General features: G+C 38.0%; 1 protein-coding gene across 1 annotated transcript in view; it reads right to left on the minus strand.

Moving 5' to 3' along the window:
* The window catches only part of thsd7aa (thrombospondin, type I, domain containing 7Aa), a 129,668-nt gene that overhangs the window by 54,323 nt on the left and 57,473 nt on the right, over window positions 1-17,872 (minus strand). Inside the window, exons 3-6 of the mRNA XM_084423264.1 lie at window positions 16,373-16,621; window positions 11,931-12,112; window positions 4,054-4,209; window positions 999-1,202 (exon numbers count right to left, since the gene is read on the minus strand). Of these exons, the coding sequence (XP_084279390.1) occupies window positions 999-1,202; window positions 4,054-4,209; window positions 11,931-12,112; window positions 16,373-16,621 (791 nt within the window). The remainder of the gene's footprint in view (window positions 1-998; window positions 1,203-4,053; window positions 4,210-11,930; window positions 12,113-16,372; window positions 16,622-17,872) is intronic.

Here is a 17,872-nt window from a genome sequence, read left to right on the forward strand (position 1 = left end):
CGTTCCTTTGCAAGAAGGACGTTTTTGCTGTTTCGCCGACCGGATACGGTAAGAGTTTAATCAGAGAATGTCTAATAAGGTTAGCTCCGCTGGTAGCTGGGGTTTATTGTTGTGATTGGTCGTAGTGTTATCCAATTGCGTGCAGCGAAATTTTCAAATGCATGCTTGGTGCCGCCCCTCGAGCTAGCCGATTTTCATTAGTCGACGCCAGACCATTAATCTTTTAGATTTAGGTCTGGATTTCCAGGCTAGCAATGTATATTATCAGAAAATGAAAGTGTTTTTTGATCTTGGATGCATGTAAACCTATTGCAGGAGACCTCCAAAATTAGGAACCTTTAAAATAGCATAATAGGGGCACTTTAACAAAATGCACATTATAAACATGTCCAAAAAACAGACGTTAAAGCAAAAACGTTTTACAACCAACCCTGGTGTCCGCTCTTTCAGTATATTGAGGCATCAGTGTCAGCTATTGGTCACAGGTCCAGGCATGTGCTTGTCCCCAGGTAAACAGTATTTTTCTCTGATCTCACAGATGGTGCTGGTGTTGGTTTCCCTAGCTTCTTTGTACGCAGTCAAGCCAATAACATTCAAAAGCTATTGGATAGTTTCGTGCCTTTGGGATGGTTAGACGGTAGACCGCCTCGGCACATGTGGCTTTGTGTTTAGAAGACTAAAAGGCAGCAGTGCCACTTCTGATTGCTCTGAATTTCCCCTCTGGCCACTCTAACAATAGAGAAGTCCTACCAGCCGCCTGTGCAAAAACAGCAATTACGGCATTGGGCATGAGTCCAGAACATAAGCCCTATGGACAGAGTTCAAGAATGGACCCAGCTGTACGAGAACAAAACAATCTGGGTTTGTTGCTGCATTCGACACAGTGCACGCCTGGGCATGACCCTTAAATAGAAAATCTATTCAGGCAAAGATTTTTAATTAGCTTGAATAATTATGAAGGATGGAATCAGGACCATGAAGGTGTACGTGTCACTTACCGTCACTGTTGATACACTGTACTTGTGGGTTCTGGGTTCCCGGTCCGCACACTTTGTCATTGTCAGGCACACACTCCTCCAGCTTCACCAGCAGCCAATCATAGCAACTGGGTTCCTCACAGGGAATTGCCTCAGTCAGGTGCGGGCAATTCCCTGTTCCACCTGTGGGCTCATTTATGATTCTCCTTTTCCTCAGTTTGAAACCTGTTGAACAACACACATGAGACTCAAAGTCATTCTTGAAGAAGTTGACTTGACATGATTTAGTGAACAGTGCAAGTAATTAATTTGCAGATGTTTATCAATTCAAATGACTCATAATATGCAGTTTGCTTGCTGTTGTTTCTTGCAAATTCAACAAGCTTTCACTTTCACATAATTCCAAATATATTTGCCATTACAGGTAATTATTAAATATAATATTATATAGAACAATTTATACATGAGCATTTAAAAATATTATTTTATTTTATTCAGCAAGGGCGCATTAAATTGTACTAAGTGGCAGCAAAGGTATTTAAAATATTACAAAAGTATTCTATTTGTGATGAATGGTGTTTTGCTTTCGATTAAATCAAAGAATTCTAAAGAATTATGGTTTCCACAAAAATAACTGTTTTCAACATTGATAATAAGAAATGTTTATTGAGCATCAAATTAGCATATTAGAATGATTTCTGAAGGATCATGAGACACCGAAGACTGGTAATGATGCTGAAAATTCACCTTTGCCATCACAGGAATGAATGACAAAAAATGTAGTTAGAATTGTAATAAAGTTTTACAATATTACTGTTTTTACTGTTTTTTTAAATAAAACAAATGCAGCCCTGGTGTAAATCAACCTGACTTCTTACAAAAACAAATCTTACCGACCCCAAATTTTTGAATGGTAGTGTATATATAATTTTTTTATAACAATTTTTAAGGAAAATGAAATGAAATAAAAATAATATACACTGGGGCGCAATTTGTGGACCGAGGAATTTTCCTCTTGATGTTCACTGCTAGTCGACACCAACCCACCACTTCAACCCAACTAATCTACTAGTTGGTGCAACCCCTTGTGTTAACCCTCTTAACGGTCACAGTGTGTTATTGTGCAATCACCCTAATATTACATATTATTATTACCCAATATTATAAAACATATCGGCCCATTAAGTGCACAAGATGACATAAATTACTGGAGCAGCTTATCATAATGAATATTATTATTCTTCCCTTCATTATGATTGCTTTTCACCAAAGGGACTAATGCATGCAGCAATCCATTAATATAGAAGAAGCTTTGACGCCAGGGGTATTCCCATTCAAGGGCAGGGAAAGGGCTCCAGAGGAATAAAAAAAAAAGGGGGGGGGGGGGGGGGACTGGACTCATGACCAGGCCAAGGTCACCTACATGTACCCTGCCATCGCCCTCCCCTCTCTGCCGCTGGTCCCTTGCCTATGGCTTAATCCACATTGCTGTCTGGGGCCGATAAGGTAATATGGTAGAGGGGGGCCTTTAGGAGAAAGCTGGAGATGCCAGTGTTGTCCCTTTCTCTGATTACTTCTGTCCCGCTCTCTCCTTCTGGCTTTTATTTAATCAGAAGGTCAGTGTAGAGCTCATTGATGGCGTGTAAGAGGATTGTATCGCATTCTGTCAGTCAGCCCGGAGGTGTCTGATGGCGTATGCTGCCTCTGTCTCTTTATCAGACAAAAGCAGGATACTGAGTTTCATATGAGCCCCTGGTAATCAAAAAAAGACAATAGGCACAGCCATACAAAAAAAATCGCATGGGTCATCATCACGTCTAATGTGTACACTGACATATTATTTGGGGCTTTAGGTTGAGATGTCACAGGTAATTCATACTTTATCTCCCATCAGGCTTATTTTTGCAACTTGTTCAGGTTATAACAAAGATTACAGCTATATTAAAAAAAGAACAGTCCCACGGTTATGATAGCATCAATCAACATTCATCACTTTGTAAAAGGAAAGACAGCATTGGATTTGGTAGCTGTGTGACATCACACCAAATAATTTGGTTAAAATTGAATTCCAAAAAGTGATTTGACAATATTTTAAATAATGTTATATTATACGTTATACTTTATTTTATAGAGAAGCAAACAGAAAACAATGATATTAACCCTAAATTAAACCCTATTTCTGTATTAAACAAGAGATATTAAACCTAAATATATATATAGATGAAATGTAATCTATATTGTAAAAATAAAAGATTGTTATAATGTTTGACAAATAATATATATATATATATATATATATATATATATATATATATATACACATCTGTGCCCTAATCTCCCTGAATAATGAGGTACAAAAAGTGCAGAAGCCTGCCATTACAGCTATATGGCATGAAGTATGGGCATTGGAACTGTGGCATTTGAAAAGAGTGAGTGGAACACAGATTCAGAGAATTCATCATTAAGATGCATGGTGGAGAATTTCCTCCCATCCTATCCTTTTGAGCCGCTTCATTAGGGAAGAGTCAATATGCATTAGTCATGGCACGGGTCGCTGTCCCAGCCATAATTAACGAGAAAAGCAACCAGCATGCCAGCACCTTTGCTACACCAGTAACAACTGTCAGCAGCATTCGGTAAACCGGCATCCTGTGAATCTAGCAGATTCGGTTCCTTCTAAAGACCATTTGAAGCTTGTGTTATAGTCTCTTTGAAGACATCTAACCCTTGATTTGTTTCTCTCTTTTTCGTGACATGTTTTCTTTTTTCGTGGGTTCCTCTTCTTTGTTGCTCCCTCTACAATCCTCCTGGTTCATAAACCTCGGAGACAATGAATCTTCTGCCCCAGTAGGCGTGATAAGTTTATGGCCCGGATGCTGATGGCGCAGATAGAGGTGAGAGGTGGGGCGGTGTGAGTTATACGTTGAAAGGCTTCCCGTACACAAATCATGTGATTTACAATGAAAGAGGACGTTTTATTGATCTGTTCTGTTTTAGTGAGATTTAGGTGAAATGACTGCTACCCATACAAAACTGTAAAAGATGAAGTGGTCCTATAGTTCAAGATTGTGCTCACCTTTCTTTGTGGACTGATCCTGGCAGTTTTCAAAGGTGCAGGGCCCCCATGCGCTCCAGGAGGACACCTCACACTCCACAGGACAGGGGATTTGGCAGAGCTGGGTGGTGTTAGGAGAAACACCCAAACACAGGTCACTGTTCACTGGCCGCGAGGCTGAAGAGACACATAGACGCACATTATCACGGAGTCCGTATAAAAATACAGTAGATGTACGTACCTCATGTGGGAGAAGAATATGCAATATACACACAAGTATATATATATATATATATATATACAGTGCAATGCATAAGTGAATACACCCATGCTAAAGTTGACTAAAAAGAGGAATAAAAAATCATATTTTGGAAATTGAACTTAATGCCTTAATTTAAAAAATTAGGAAAAATCCAACCTTTAAGGACACCAATTTTCTTTGTGAATGAATAATGTATCGTAAATAAATAAATGTTCTTCCTTAAAATACATGGTGCATAAGTGAGTACACCCCTATGTTAAATTCCCATAGAGGCAGGCAGATTTTTATTTTTAAGTATTTAAAAAAAAAAAAATTAGGATACTATGCATCCTGATAAAGTTCCCTTGGCCTTTGGAATTAAAATAGCCCCACATCATCACATAGCCTTCACCATACCTAGAGATTGGCATGGGGTACTTTCCATAAGATCATCTCCCAATGCAAATCAAACTAGCTTTTAGGCTAACTGAAATAAAACCATGCCAATCTCTAGGTATGGTGAAGGATATGTGATGATGTGGGGCTATTTTAATTCCAAAGGCCAAGGGAACTTTATCAGGATGCATAGTATCCTAAAAAAAAATAAAAAAAAAAATACTTAAAAATAAAAATCTGCCTGCCTCTATGGGAATTTAACATAGGGGTGTACTCACTTATGCACCATGTATTTTAAGAAAGAACATTTATTTATTTACGATACATTATTCATTCACAAAGAAAATTGGTGTCCTTAAAGGTTGGATTTTTCCTAATTTTTTAAATTAAGGCATTAAGTTCAATTTCCAAAATATGATTTTTTATTCCTCTTTTTAGTCAACTTTAGCATGGGTGTATTCACTTATGCATTGCACTGTATATATATATTTATTTATTTGATACATATCTATTCAATACTAAAACAATAGCAAAAAGTCTGAAGATCAATTTCTTGTTTAATTAAGATAAAGTATACATTTAAATAATATGTATTTTACATTACAGATTAAAAAAATTGGGGTCTGTAAAATTTGCAGAAGTCTCATGCTCACCAATTTATTTAATCAAAAATACAGTAAAAATTGTGAAATATTACAATTTAAAATAACTTTTTTCTAGTAATTAATTAAAAGTAATTAATTCTTGTGACGTCAAAGCTTGAATTTTCAGCATCATTATTCCAGTCTTCAGTGTCACATGATGCTTCAGAAATCATTCTAACATTTTCTTATTATTAATGTTGAAAACATTTCTGCTGCTTAATATTTTTTGTGGCAACCATGATCTTTTTTTTAGGATTATTTGATGAATACAAAGCTCAAAAGAGCATAACTTATTTGAAAACTTTTGTTACTGTACTTTTTGATCAATTGAATGTGTCTTTGCTGAATCATTTTGATGTGCCGTGGTTATAACAGTATTTCAAATATATTCCTGTTATACTTTTTTAATACTATTTTCAGTAATGTTCTTTACATAAAGCATAAATTATAATTTAATGTAATATAATGTAAAACCGATAGGGGAATGGGTTCGGGAAATAATGCAAGCTGGTCTCAAAGTGGTTTTGCCCACAAAAGTACCTAAAAAGGTAATGTGAAGTATTTCAATCTGTTTGCAAATTAGAACATGAAGAGATGACATGATGAACATCATTCTCATAAGTGTTTCTGATTGTACATGTTTTGCTAGATATCTCCCAAGACCCCTTTTGTCCTTGCTTTCTTTTTATCAGTAACAAACACTCAGTGTAAGTGTGTGTGCGGCTCCGAGCCATAGGTGACTTTCTGCAAGGTCAGTGCATGAACACATCTGCCGTCGATACCCTTTGACGGATCTTCTCTTCATTCACATGCAAATTGCTTCGTGTCCAAAAGGTGTTCGCTGTGCGCTTTGAGCCATTTCTAAAATCATTTGGTTAATACATGCGTGTACTGTATGTAGGTTTTCAGTGTAAGCTAAATGATTGATTGCATGGCCAGTTGTGGAGTCATTAATGATTTATATGAGCTTTTTTTGAACAGAAATTAAAAAGGGTTTTGGGAAGTGCTCCACTGGGACAAACATCCTTTGAAACGCTCAATTTAGCGAGCTGAATTTACTTCCAAAAGTGACATGTCAAAAAAAAAAAAAAAAAAAAAACCTGTCAAATTGACTAAACTGATTGGCAAAAAATGTCACATTGACTTGCAAATGCAAGTTCCCTTATTCCCACAAACACACTTGTCTCTATGCTCTTTGTATTTGTTATTAGGATGTGATTGTGCTGTTGAGGTATTGAAGTGGGTAAACCCTGTCTGACTCCCAGTCCCTGTTAACCTAGTCTGATTAATGACCCTCTCCTTGTAGGTTGACCTTGTTCAGGTGGCACAATGCTCACTTGGAGGCCAGATGGTCTGCTGTTTGCCCACCCAGGGTTTCCACAACCTAATTATGGCACAAGTATCCCATCAGTCCCTCTGTCCGTCTGAAAGCCGCCAACACATTCACCTGCTTGCATCACCATCATCATCATCATCATCAATAACTCGGGCCTGCCTGCGGGGCAGTGCTGCATGGATGCTCTATGAGAAAGCCAAGCCGTTGAATATCTCATAAAGATCCACGACGGGGTGTGACATTGATTATATTCCATAGAGCGACACGGCCGAGCCGAAACGAATGAACACTGTTGTTGTGTTCTGCTCTCTGTGACTGAGATGTGTTAATGGATAAAGATCGTGACAGCAGCTGCTTTCCCCTGTTTTCTAAATGTCTGAAGCCACCCGCGGGGAGAGGAAATCAAGCACAGCTTCCCCAGGCCCAAGCAGCCGAGCAGGAAGCCGGATGGGAGAGAGGAAGACAACAAGCTGCTTTTGATATGTAAAATGCATACTTTTGTGTTCATCCCGGCATTCATTACATGGGTTTAGGAATCCATAATCCCAAAATGACTGAAAATGAATTCGGAACGCAAACAATGCTTTCATATTCATGGGGACAATATATTTCACAACTGGCTACTGGCAAAACAAAACATGAAAATGAAAAATAACAGGTTAGGAGGGATTGATATGAATTCAGAGGCTTTCACCTATGTATAGGTGCATCTCCCGCTTTCATTTCCACTTCCTTGAATTACGTTTAATATGTGTTAGCACCATCAGACACAGAAATAATGTGAAATATTCATTATTAATACAAACAAATTTAATGTTCATATAAAAATGCATTTTCAAACTGTTTAGACCCACATTAAATGAAGGAATCTATCTAAAAATCCTGAATAATTTCTCTATAATTTGTGCGATTTAGTTAAAAAACGTATTAAATACAAATATATATATAAAAAATATACAAATATGATTTAAAAACCCATAAACATATATATATATATACACCTATAAACATATATCATAACGTATATATGGTACCGTGTTGGTACCATAATATAGTTAAAGGGATAGTTCACCCAAAACTGAACTGAAAATTTGATGCTTCAAAAAGGTAATGAAGAGATGAATTAGCTTGCACGTCAAGCTAACATGTTTGAGCTTCCATTTATCACAACTGATGTGAGTCGATGAATGTTTGTATGTAAAAGCCTAAATTCAATCTGTTCAGCATATAAAGCTATGGTTTCGGGGGAACACCAAGTTGTTAAACTATGCTGGTAATGATGGAACTTGCGACTATAATTGCTAACGATGCTTTTGGGAAATACACCCCAGAATAGGTGAGCTAGGTCCTTAAGGATGAAGGGTGACTTTGATATAACCTGATTTTACAAATGTTGTCATGAATATCTGATGGTGTTGACAAAGAGAGACACAGCTGTGAAATAGTATATTTGTAAAATTAAACTCTTTCTAATGTTACAGCATAGTAATGTTTTTATGCATATTTACGTGTCTGTCTTAAACTTAATATGTTTTAATCTATATAAATTAAGGGTGGAGTAAGGAATCAAATTCCTCATTGTAAATTTCTGTAAATACACTAGTGATGATTCATTTCAAAGTGGACATGTTGCTGCTTTAAAAACTAATGGCAGGTAAAGTTGTGGGACATGGCTCAAGTATCAAAGGTTCCTATGTACTGGCATCACACATTGCACTGGAATAGCCAGGATGCAGACAAACATGGTAGTCCAATTTCTACACAGGATTTAGCTATGATCCCTGGAACTGAATGACCAGATTAAATCTGCTTAAAGCACACGGTGTCTGTCCTTGAGTAAACCTCCACTCCTGATGCGCTCATTGTCTGGGCATTAATGTATATAAATACCTGTGAACAATTCCAATGGCCCAGTGGCAAATCACTAGGAAATGTCCAATCATGTGGAATTTGAAATTAAATCCTCTCAAATCTGTCTGCAATTCCCAGAAGGGAAAAGTGCCTGATTGATTCTTCATTGATTAAAAGGAAACCAGGTAAATGATTAAATAAAGTAGGGCTGACAATCAATTAAAATATAAACTAAATGAATTATGTGATACGCAGATTAATAATCAAATTAATTGCAATTAATTGCATATTTATCAATATTTGCTGAGAAGGATGATGTGTAAAACAAAGAAAAGAGCACGAGGCAGAGCTGGCCAAGGTGTGGAAGAGCTTGAAGGGTGTGTGTGTGTGTGTGATGGTATTGTGTATGTGTGAGAGGCAGTGCAGATGTTCTTGCACTGTTCCTTTTCTTTCTCTCACACAGTTCTTCCATCTGTCACCGTGTTCCTCGTCAGTGCGCCAGGCTTGACGCCTCCCCCAGGAAGCTGCAGTCAGTGCCATGTGCCTCTCTTTAGGCCACTTTACGGATGGGATTCCAGCACTGTCTGGGAAAACGTCCTCGCAGGCAGGAGGGCTGGAAATCAAGGTCCTGATTCACCAAGATCCACAACAAAAGATCTAATGCAATCTAATGAATTGCTTGAGCGCTTTCTGGAAAAAATGAGCAAATAGCCTCAAGTGCGAAAATTAGTAAATAGCCCCAAGTGTGAATAGGTTAATCAGATCTATATTTAAAAAGATAATTTTGCATGTCGTAATATTTGGCAATGCGGTTCACTTGCTGTTCTTGCTAAATATTTTCAATGTGGTGATTTATATTACGTATACACTACCGTTTTGAAGTTTAGGGTAAGATTTTTTAAACATAATAATGCTGTTGGTTTAGCAAGGATTAATTAAAGTTATAATTTCAAGACTTTTACATTGTTACAAAATAATTTGATGCTGCTCTGGAAAAAAAAAAAAAGTATCATGGTTTCCACAAAAATATTAAGCTGCACAACTGTTTTCAACATTGATAATAATAAGAAATGTTTCTTGCGCAGCAAATTAGAATAGATTTAGAATGATTTACATACATTCTACACAGGTACACAGGAATGAATTACATTTTAAAATATATTAAATATATCACGTTATTTTAAATTGTGATAATATTTCACAGTTTCACGGTAACACTGTTTAGTTCTGGTTTCTATGAAGCCCCTCCTTCCGAAAAGCACAATGTGCTCTGATTGGTCGGCTGGATCAGTGTGCTGTGATTCGTCAGCCGCTTTGAGTGTGTTTCAAAAATGTCACACCCCTTACCATAACTGCGCGTTTCAACACACTACCAACACAACTCAACAAGGCATCGCCCTCTTTTTTGTTTATGCCTCAGGCAGACATTATTTAAATGAGGAATATTGTGACGTGTTCATTCCCGGAAGAAAACTCAAGACTACAGTGGAGGCGTTTCAGGGAGTTCAGAAACAGTGACACTGATATAGAGGATAACAATGCACCCCTTTGGAGTGACTTTGTGCTTTGTAAATTTGCAGACCTTTATCATGCTCAAACAGCAACTTTACATACTAAAGAAAGTTAAAAATGTAAAAAAGGAAAATAGGTCATCTTTAAGATCAAAAGTTACCATTAGTTAATGTACTGTGAACTAACATGAACATGATCATTTTTATTAACTAACATTAACAAAAGTTAATGAATGCTGTAAAAAAAAAAAAAAAATTGCTCATTGCTAGTTCATGTTATTTAATGCATTGACTAGCTTTAACAAATGAGACCTTATTGTAAAGTGTAAACAAAAACTGACTACACAGACTATAAGACGCCTATTTTGCTCATCTGTAAAACACAATCTTTAATAGACCTAATTAGTAGATATAGCTTGGACATTTTTTGTTCAAGTTTGCACATGCAAACTTTAGTAAAATCACAGCTTAACTGTTAAATACACTATTGTGAGTTTTAGCCCATCTAATTAGACCAAATGTCTCATTTCAAAAGGTGAGCTACTTTCTGTGTGCTTTGTCTGTAGTGTGACCAAGCCATACGAGCCAATGCCTGTTTGAGGACAGCTGTGGACATTTGAATAAGTTCCCTGAGAGGTCGGCGGTTCATCTCTCAGAGCAGATGGCAGGGGAGTTTCTGTGTCAGTCCGAGAGTGAGCACGGGCCCGGCACCAGCATTGGCGCACGGCATGAGGTGCTGGCATCTCTCTGTTTCTGTCATATTACTCCAGAGAATGTGTGTTTGGGTGTATCAGCACCTGTGTGTATGCCTGTGACGGCATTAGCATTTAAATTCCACAGTAGCTGCCTCATTAATTTGTACGGCTCTGCCTTCTTTATTCCTTAATTTCCCCCTAGTGATCTAATTTCAGCCTTTAAAAAGCAATCCAATTATATGTTGGCTTGAGTTTTACCACAGTGCAAACATCAACTGATCTTTGTCTAACAGCTCGCTTACAGGCGCAAGTCTTTACATGGGCTGTGATGACTTGAGCCAAAACAGGAAGGGGATTTACCAAACATAACTTCATTCATGTTTATCATCTTAAATCAATACGTTAACAAGGTACCATCTGTACCGTCAATTACATTACCAAATGCAGACTGAAGGTATGAAGTCTACGAGGTGGAGATGTGTCTACCTTCATACCTTTGATTTAAAAATTTATTCTGATTTTAAAATAGATACCTTAAGGGCCCTATTTTAACGATCCAAGCACATGGTCTAAAGCGCACGGCGCAAGTGCACTTAGGGCGAGTCCGAATCCACTTTTGCTAGTTTAATGATGAGAAAAATGGCCGGGGCGCCCGGTGCATGGTCTAAAAGGGTTGTCCCTATTCTCTTAAAGAGTAAGTTTCATCTCCCATTCCCTTTAAAAGCCAGGTGCGCTCGCGCCATAGTGGATTCGCTATTTACATGGCGGAATTTGCCAGCGGAAAAACTGAACACTTCTGTAGCGAGGAAACGGATCTGCTCGTGCGCGAGGTTAAAGCGCGTGAGCAGACCATCTACGGGACAAAGTGTACGAGCGTTGTGGACCCACCTATAGGCGCATATTACTAATTTAAATAATAACAAAAAAAATATTGCGCCATTGACTTTAGACCAGGTTTCAGTTGGTCAATGGTGCAGTCTATTTCTGTTGCTTCAAAATAGCAACACATCTCGTTTTCAGACCAGCACGCCCATGGGTGCACAAATGGGCACAAATGCTTTTGCTATTTAAACAATGTGGCGCAGTATGTGAAAATGATAACTGCATCAGGCTGAAACTAGCAAAAAACACTCGCGTCACACCTGGCGCCGCATTGCGCCGGTTGTATGATCAGGCCCTAAGCCTTGTCAGTGAAACAGGGGGTGAATTTGCTAGTTTTGTTACCGTCTTTGTTCTTGAGGGAGCTGAGGTTAGACGAGGTTTCGGTGGGGGCTTGAACGCAGTAGACCTCTCTGGTTTGAACCCCGCCTCCACAGAGCCCCGTCTGGTTGCTGCGTCGACGGTCCTGTTGGCTGAGGAGCACGTCCACCCTGCAGTCGCTCCACTCTGTGGCTCTCCAATTATACCTGTGGAGAAAGAGGAAGTGTTTAATGTCCTATTAATGTATCCTCTGACGGATAGAGAATTGGAAACAGAGTGAAGCTTGTGTTGATTCCTTTCACATAAAAATAACTGTACTTTGGTCTGTCCTTTGGAGCTATAAATACAGATGATTTTAAATAGACCAATTTAGAAGCCATGTCAGTCAGAATGTGCAATAAGGTCATGGCTTTATTGAGCTTCATTGAGTTTGATGGCTTGGCTGCTGCTTTTTGATTTATTATGTTAGCATACAAAGAACATCAGTGAAACAGTATCAAAAGCTGTGCTATGGATGGAAAAGTTGCAACATTACAGAACAACCATTAAAAATAGAATGACACATCCAGTACTAACTATATCACTTGAATGCTTCATTTTATTTTTCCCGTCCTGATGAGACATCCATTTTGAAATATCATCATTCATGAGTGCATTTGGACATTAGCTTTCATTAGATTATCAGAGAGAAAAGTAGACCAATACATTATAAAAAATAAACGTCTATATTATATGTAGAAAAGCATTTGCTGTGTTTTGTGGTCCATGGCATGGGTTGCTTCTTAAATTCGAAGTTAAACAGAAGTTGTGATAGTCTTTTCTTCCCTATTGTGACGTATTTCCAAGTGAAAAGGCTTCTCAAACAAGAAAAAATTTAGGGTGGGATTTTGTCCTGTGGAAATTGATTGGATCGTTGTGGTTTGTATATACATACATATATCCCTTACTAAGTAAGCTAAAGCACACACAGACACACACATATAAATATATGTATGTACTGTATATACTAATTAAATTATATGATGCATAAATAAGTGTCTAGTTTAGTGTTGGCTAAAAAGGAAAGAATTTCCTCTTTTCCACATGTGTCTCGCTGATCAAAGCCAGAGGGCACGCTTTGGGGGGAAGTGCTGGTTGTGTGTGTATGTGTGTGTGTGTGTGTGTGTGTGTGCGTGCGCATTTGTGTGCAGTTGTGTTTAAATGTCCAGTGACCTTCAGTATAACAAGTCCTGCTTTCGGCTTTCAGAAGAGTTCATATAAGGAGAGAAAAAATATTCTTGACCATGAACATGCACTTTAGACTAAGAAGTAAATGGTCCCTTTCTTTGCTTCTGTAGTGTAAATGAAATATGAAACATTCATTTCAGTTTTTGAATGCAACAAAAACCAATAGAGAATTACTGTTGACTTTCCATGGTAATGGCTCTCAACCTTTTTTCCCAGATTCAAAATGAAGTCCATTTGACCTCACAAATGCAAAGCTCCATATTTATGAGCTGTGAGTCAGTGTGTATTTGAGTGTGCTTCTGACAAGACTGCATTCAGTATTTTGTTTTGAGGGCCTCACTTTCCATTTATGTACAGTACTTGAGCTACATGTAATGTGCGAAATGAGAAAGCTTTCTTTTTTAGGATTCTCTTTTTGGATCCTAGAATGAGTAATGCATTGCAAACCAAATGTTAATGCACCATGGCAAAGCAGTATATATGATTGGAAATCAGGGTTATTCCACCAAATATTGATTTCTGACCTCCTCCTAAGTTAAAACATTTGTTTTGTGTTGTTTAAAAACAAATCTAAACTTTTTTTGGTCTGAAAACATGACATCTTTTTTTTGTTATTTTGACTAGTTATAATTTCTTGCAAATACACTTACAGGCCATTTTGTCAGGAACACCTTGCTAGTAAAGGCCTGGAGCCCCCTTTGCCTTCAGAACTGCCATAACTTTTGGTGGCATTGACTTAACAAGGTGCTGGAAACATGGTTCATATTGACATGACAGCATCACGCAGTTGCTGCAGATTTTTCAGCCATCAGAAGATAATACACTGTGGTCATAAAGGGATGGACATGGTCAGCAACAATACTCAGGTAGGCTGTGGTGTGTAAACGTTGCTCAATTGGTACTAAGGGGCCCAAAGTGTGCCAAGAAATTATGTGCCACACCATTACAGCACCAGCAGAAGCCTGGACCATTGATACAAGGCAGGATGGATCCATACTTTCATATAGTTTATGCCAAATTCTGACCCTACCATCTGTTTGTTGCAGCAGAAATCAAGACTAATAAGATCAGGCAACGTTTTTCCAATCTTCTATTGTCCAATTTTGGTGAGCCACCGGTGTGATCTTCTTCTGCTGTTGCCCATGTGCTTTAAGGTTGGTCGTGTTGTGCATTCAGAGATGCTTTTCTGCAGAGATGCTTGACTTTAATGGAGCTACATGACAATTCTACTATAGCTTTCCCAACACTGAATCATACGGAATCATATGAGAGTGAGTAAATGATACAGAATGAATTATCCCTTCAAGAGATTTACGAGATGCTTAACAGTGGGTGAATATTACATTTTAATAGTTACAAGCCATTCTTGGCCACCTAGATCTCGCTCTGGGGGGACGTCTGGTCATAAACCCCTGCTGTAAAGGATTCTCAGTGACAGCAGTGAAAGCACATGTGGGGTTTGGTGAGAGGCACGGCGGGCACACACTGGGTCAAGCGCTACAGGAGCACCATTCACCTCCATCAAATACACCTCCGCTCTGGTGAGATCCAGTGCAGCGAGGTGATGAGTGATGGGGAATGGACCGGCCCATCTGTAGGGAAGATCAGATTAGACAGCATGTGGTCTGTTCTCTCAGACGTTCACTATTCATCAGCTCACCTCCTCCAGGGTGGCGCTGTGCCAAACCACCAACCTGCTACCATCTCTCCATCTTCCCAAGCAGGACCCTCCCCTCACCCTCAGTACCCCCTTCACTCCTCCATCTGTGTTTTAACAGATTCATGCTATACGAAAGCCATCAACAGATGATGTCCATACAGAGAGATTCCATTAAAGGTAGGGTAGGCAATTTTCGGTGAGGCTAGCAATAGAGAGCTAGCTTTTAAAGCATTAGATCCCATCCTCCCTTCAGAGCGTCTCCAAAGCCACGCCTCCTTCAAAACACATGAACGCGAACAGCACACAGCAAAGCGCCACGAGAGATATAACTTAAGAGTATAACGTGGCTTCCATCTCTTACAAATTACGGTAGTTATGGCGTGAATGCAGCATAAGCTCATTGTTTTGGAGGAGGAACTGTAAAAGGGGGCTACTGTTTTGGTTGCGGTGCTCAGTGACTGATGGCTGTCTAACTCTGCAAAGCATTAAACGCGCTGGTGATGTGTGATATCTACGATGCGCGGAGGTATGAAAATACATACGTTGACAGACAGGTAGGACATCATATCGTTACCCTCGGAAAGATGATTGTATGAACATTTTATGGTCCCAGACCTATACACATTTAGACCACTAAACTTAGTGATTGCTATCAGGATGTGAAGAGACTTTCAACCAGCATAAAAAATAAAACAAATTCTGGAACAAATCACCCTACCTTTAAGACCAGGCTAGGTCAAGTTGTTTTACATGCATTAATCCAAAACAACTTATTTTTTGCAACAAAGAAAAGTTATAGAATATTACAGAACAATAGGCCTAATTGTTTGAATTGTTTGTTTGTTCCTTCCTTCCTTCCTTCATTCATTAGCGCTCAATAAACATTTCTTATTATTATCAGTATTGAAACAGTTGCTGATGTTTTAATATTATATTTTAATATTATGTGCTGCTATTTTAAACTTTTGTTTCTTTGATTAATGGAAAGTTCAAAATGTATTCAAAATAGACTTTACTTTTCATTTTTCATCAACTTAATGCATCCTTGCTGAATAAAAGTATTTCTTTTATTATTATTTTTTATTTTTTTACTGAGCAATTAACTGATAATCTTCTCATCTGTCGGAGCGGCGGCAGCGCTCAAAAGTTTTTCATTCAAACTTTTAGTTAACTTTTTTACTTAAACTGTTTTTTTAGTTATTCAGTTAACAAATTTCACTTTGACACATCATGCCATATTTGAAGGACTCTCAAAGGGTTCAAAGGGGTTCTACATAAAACCCTAGGGTTCTTGACTCACTTTTAAAGAACCCTTTATGCCAAAAAGAATACAAATAATTAGAAAAAAAAAGAAAAAAAAAAAGAATTAATTAAAACTAAATGCATAAAATGATCCCCTAAATTATTGAAACCCCTAAAATGTTCTATTTATGAAGCGTCTGACAGAACCCTATACGGTTCTATATAGAACCTTTTCTTCTAAAAGTGAGTCATTGACAGTAAATGCTTAATTTTAGATATTAGATCTAACATAAATTTCATGATCCAAGCACTGAAGCAGAATGGATGAAGCACTTACACTACACATGGTGGGATTTCTTCTCCTTGAGGTGAACACTGCTCGCTCTCCTCCAGCTCCGTGCACTCGGCTCCTCCACCCACGGGGAACTGCTGCACCTGACGTGTGCGTGTCCGCTGTCCCTTACGCCCATTCAGATCGTAGCACTCCTTTGAGCAGACAGACCAGTCCGACCACTCGCTCACTTCACAGTCCTTAGGGATGACACAGGCTTGATATGTCACAGGAAGAGTCTGCTGGTTACACTGGCTGTGGGATCAAAGAATAAAGTCTGTTATTGATCCAAGAATCCAATCTTTAATAAAACTAAGCTGCACATTCATGACATCTAAAAGATGAATGTATTTAACATCTAAACACCAGAGGAAAGAGATACTATTATTTATAGAGATGCACCAATACTACATTTCTCCACCGATACTGATAGCCGATTATTCAGAATGACATTTGCCATAACCATAGTTTGATTTTCTTAAAAAAAAAAAAAAAAACTCTCCCAACAAATGCTGTAACTATACAGGTAACCCTGTAGTTTGGTACATTGATATAATAATAGAGGTTCTATTCAACTGCTTATATTTTCAGATATTATAGTAATTATACTCAAATAGAAACAGATTTTTTTGTATAAAACGCAGTTGCACATAAGGTAGTTTTCATAAACACTTGTCTTCATGACAAATTTATTGAAACATACATAGGCCTACATAATTAACAGATAAGCTCATCTCTAGTGTTTTTATAGCTAACAAACAAACTGTAAGCATTTGGTAACTTTGAGGTAAATGCAACGTTGTTTTATTGACGTCATTCCGCGGGTGAAACACTGATTACACGTGACCTGATACATTTCGGTAAGTTGTACTGGTTCTTTAAGCATTCCTTTTAATGTTCATGCATGTTTTTTTCATGCTATAACTTGTATTAAAGTGGAAGAAAAGACTCGCGCTCCGAGCAGCAGCTTGAACTGAGGCGCTACAGAGATGTCACGTCAAGCTTAAAGGGATACTCCACTTTAAAATGAGAATTCTGTCATCATATACTCACCCTCATGTTGTTTCAATCCTTTATGAATTTCTTTCTTCTGCTGAACAGAAATGAAGATATTTAGAAGAATATCAGTAACCAGACAGTTTCTGGTCTCATTGACTTCCATAGTATATATATTTTTTTCCTACTATGGAAGTCAATGAGACCAGAAACTGTCTGGTTACTGACATTCTTCTAAATATCTTCCTTTCTGTTCAGCAGAAGAAAGAAATTCATACAGGTTTGAAACAACATGAGGGCGAGTATATGATGACAGAATTTTCATTTTAAAGTGGAGTATCCTTTTAAGAGCGTCAAAACGCAATTTATTGCTTGAATTTTTGTGATAAAATGGACATACTTTGAAAGCTGAGACTTTGTTTCTTATCAGAAGTATAAAGCACACAGCTTTTAGTGAATATTGGACAGAATGTGCACTACAAAGAGCCTGCTTTAACGTCGCTATTTTTT

This window comes from Rutilus rutilus (genome assembly GCF_951802725.1).
Source record: "Rutilus rutilus genome assembly, chromosome: 11".
In the NCBI taxonomy this organism is placed as follows: domain Eukaryota; kingdom Metazoa; phylum Chordata; class Actinopteri; order Cypriniformes; family Leuciscidae; genus Rutilus; species Rutilus rutilus.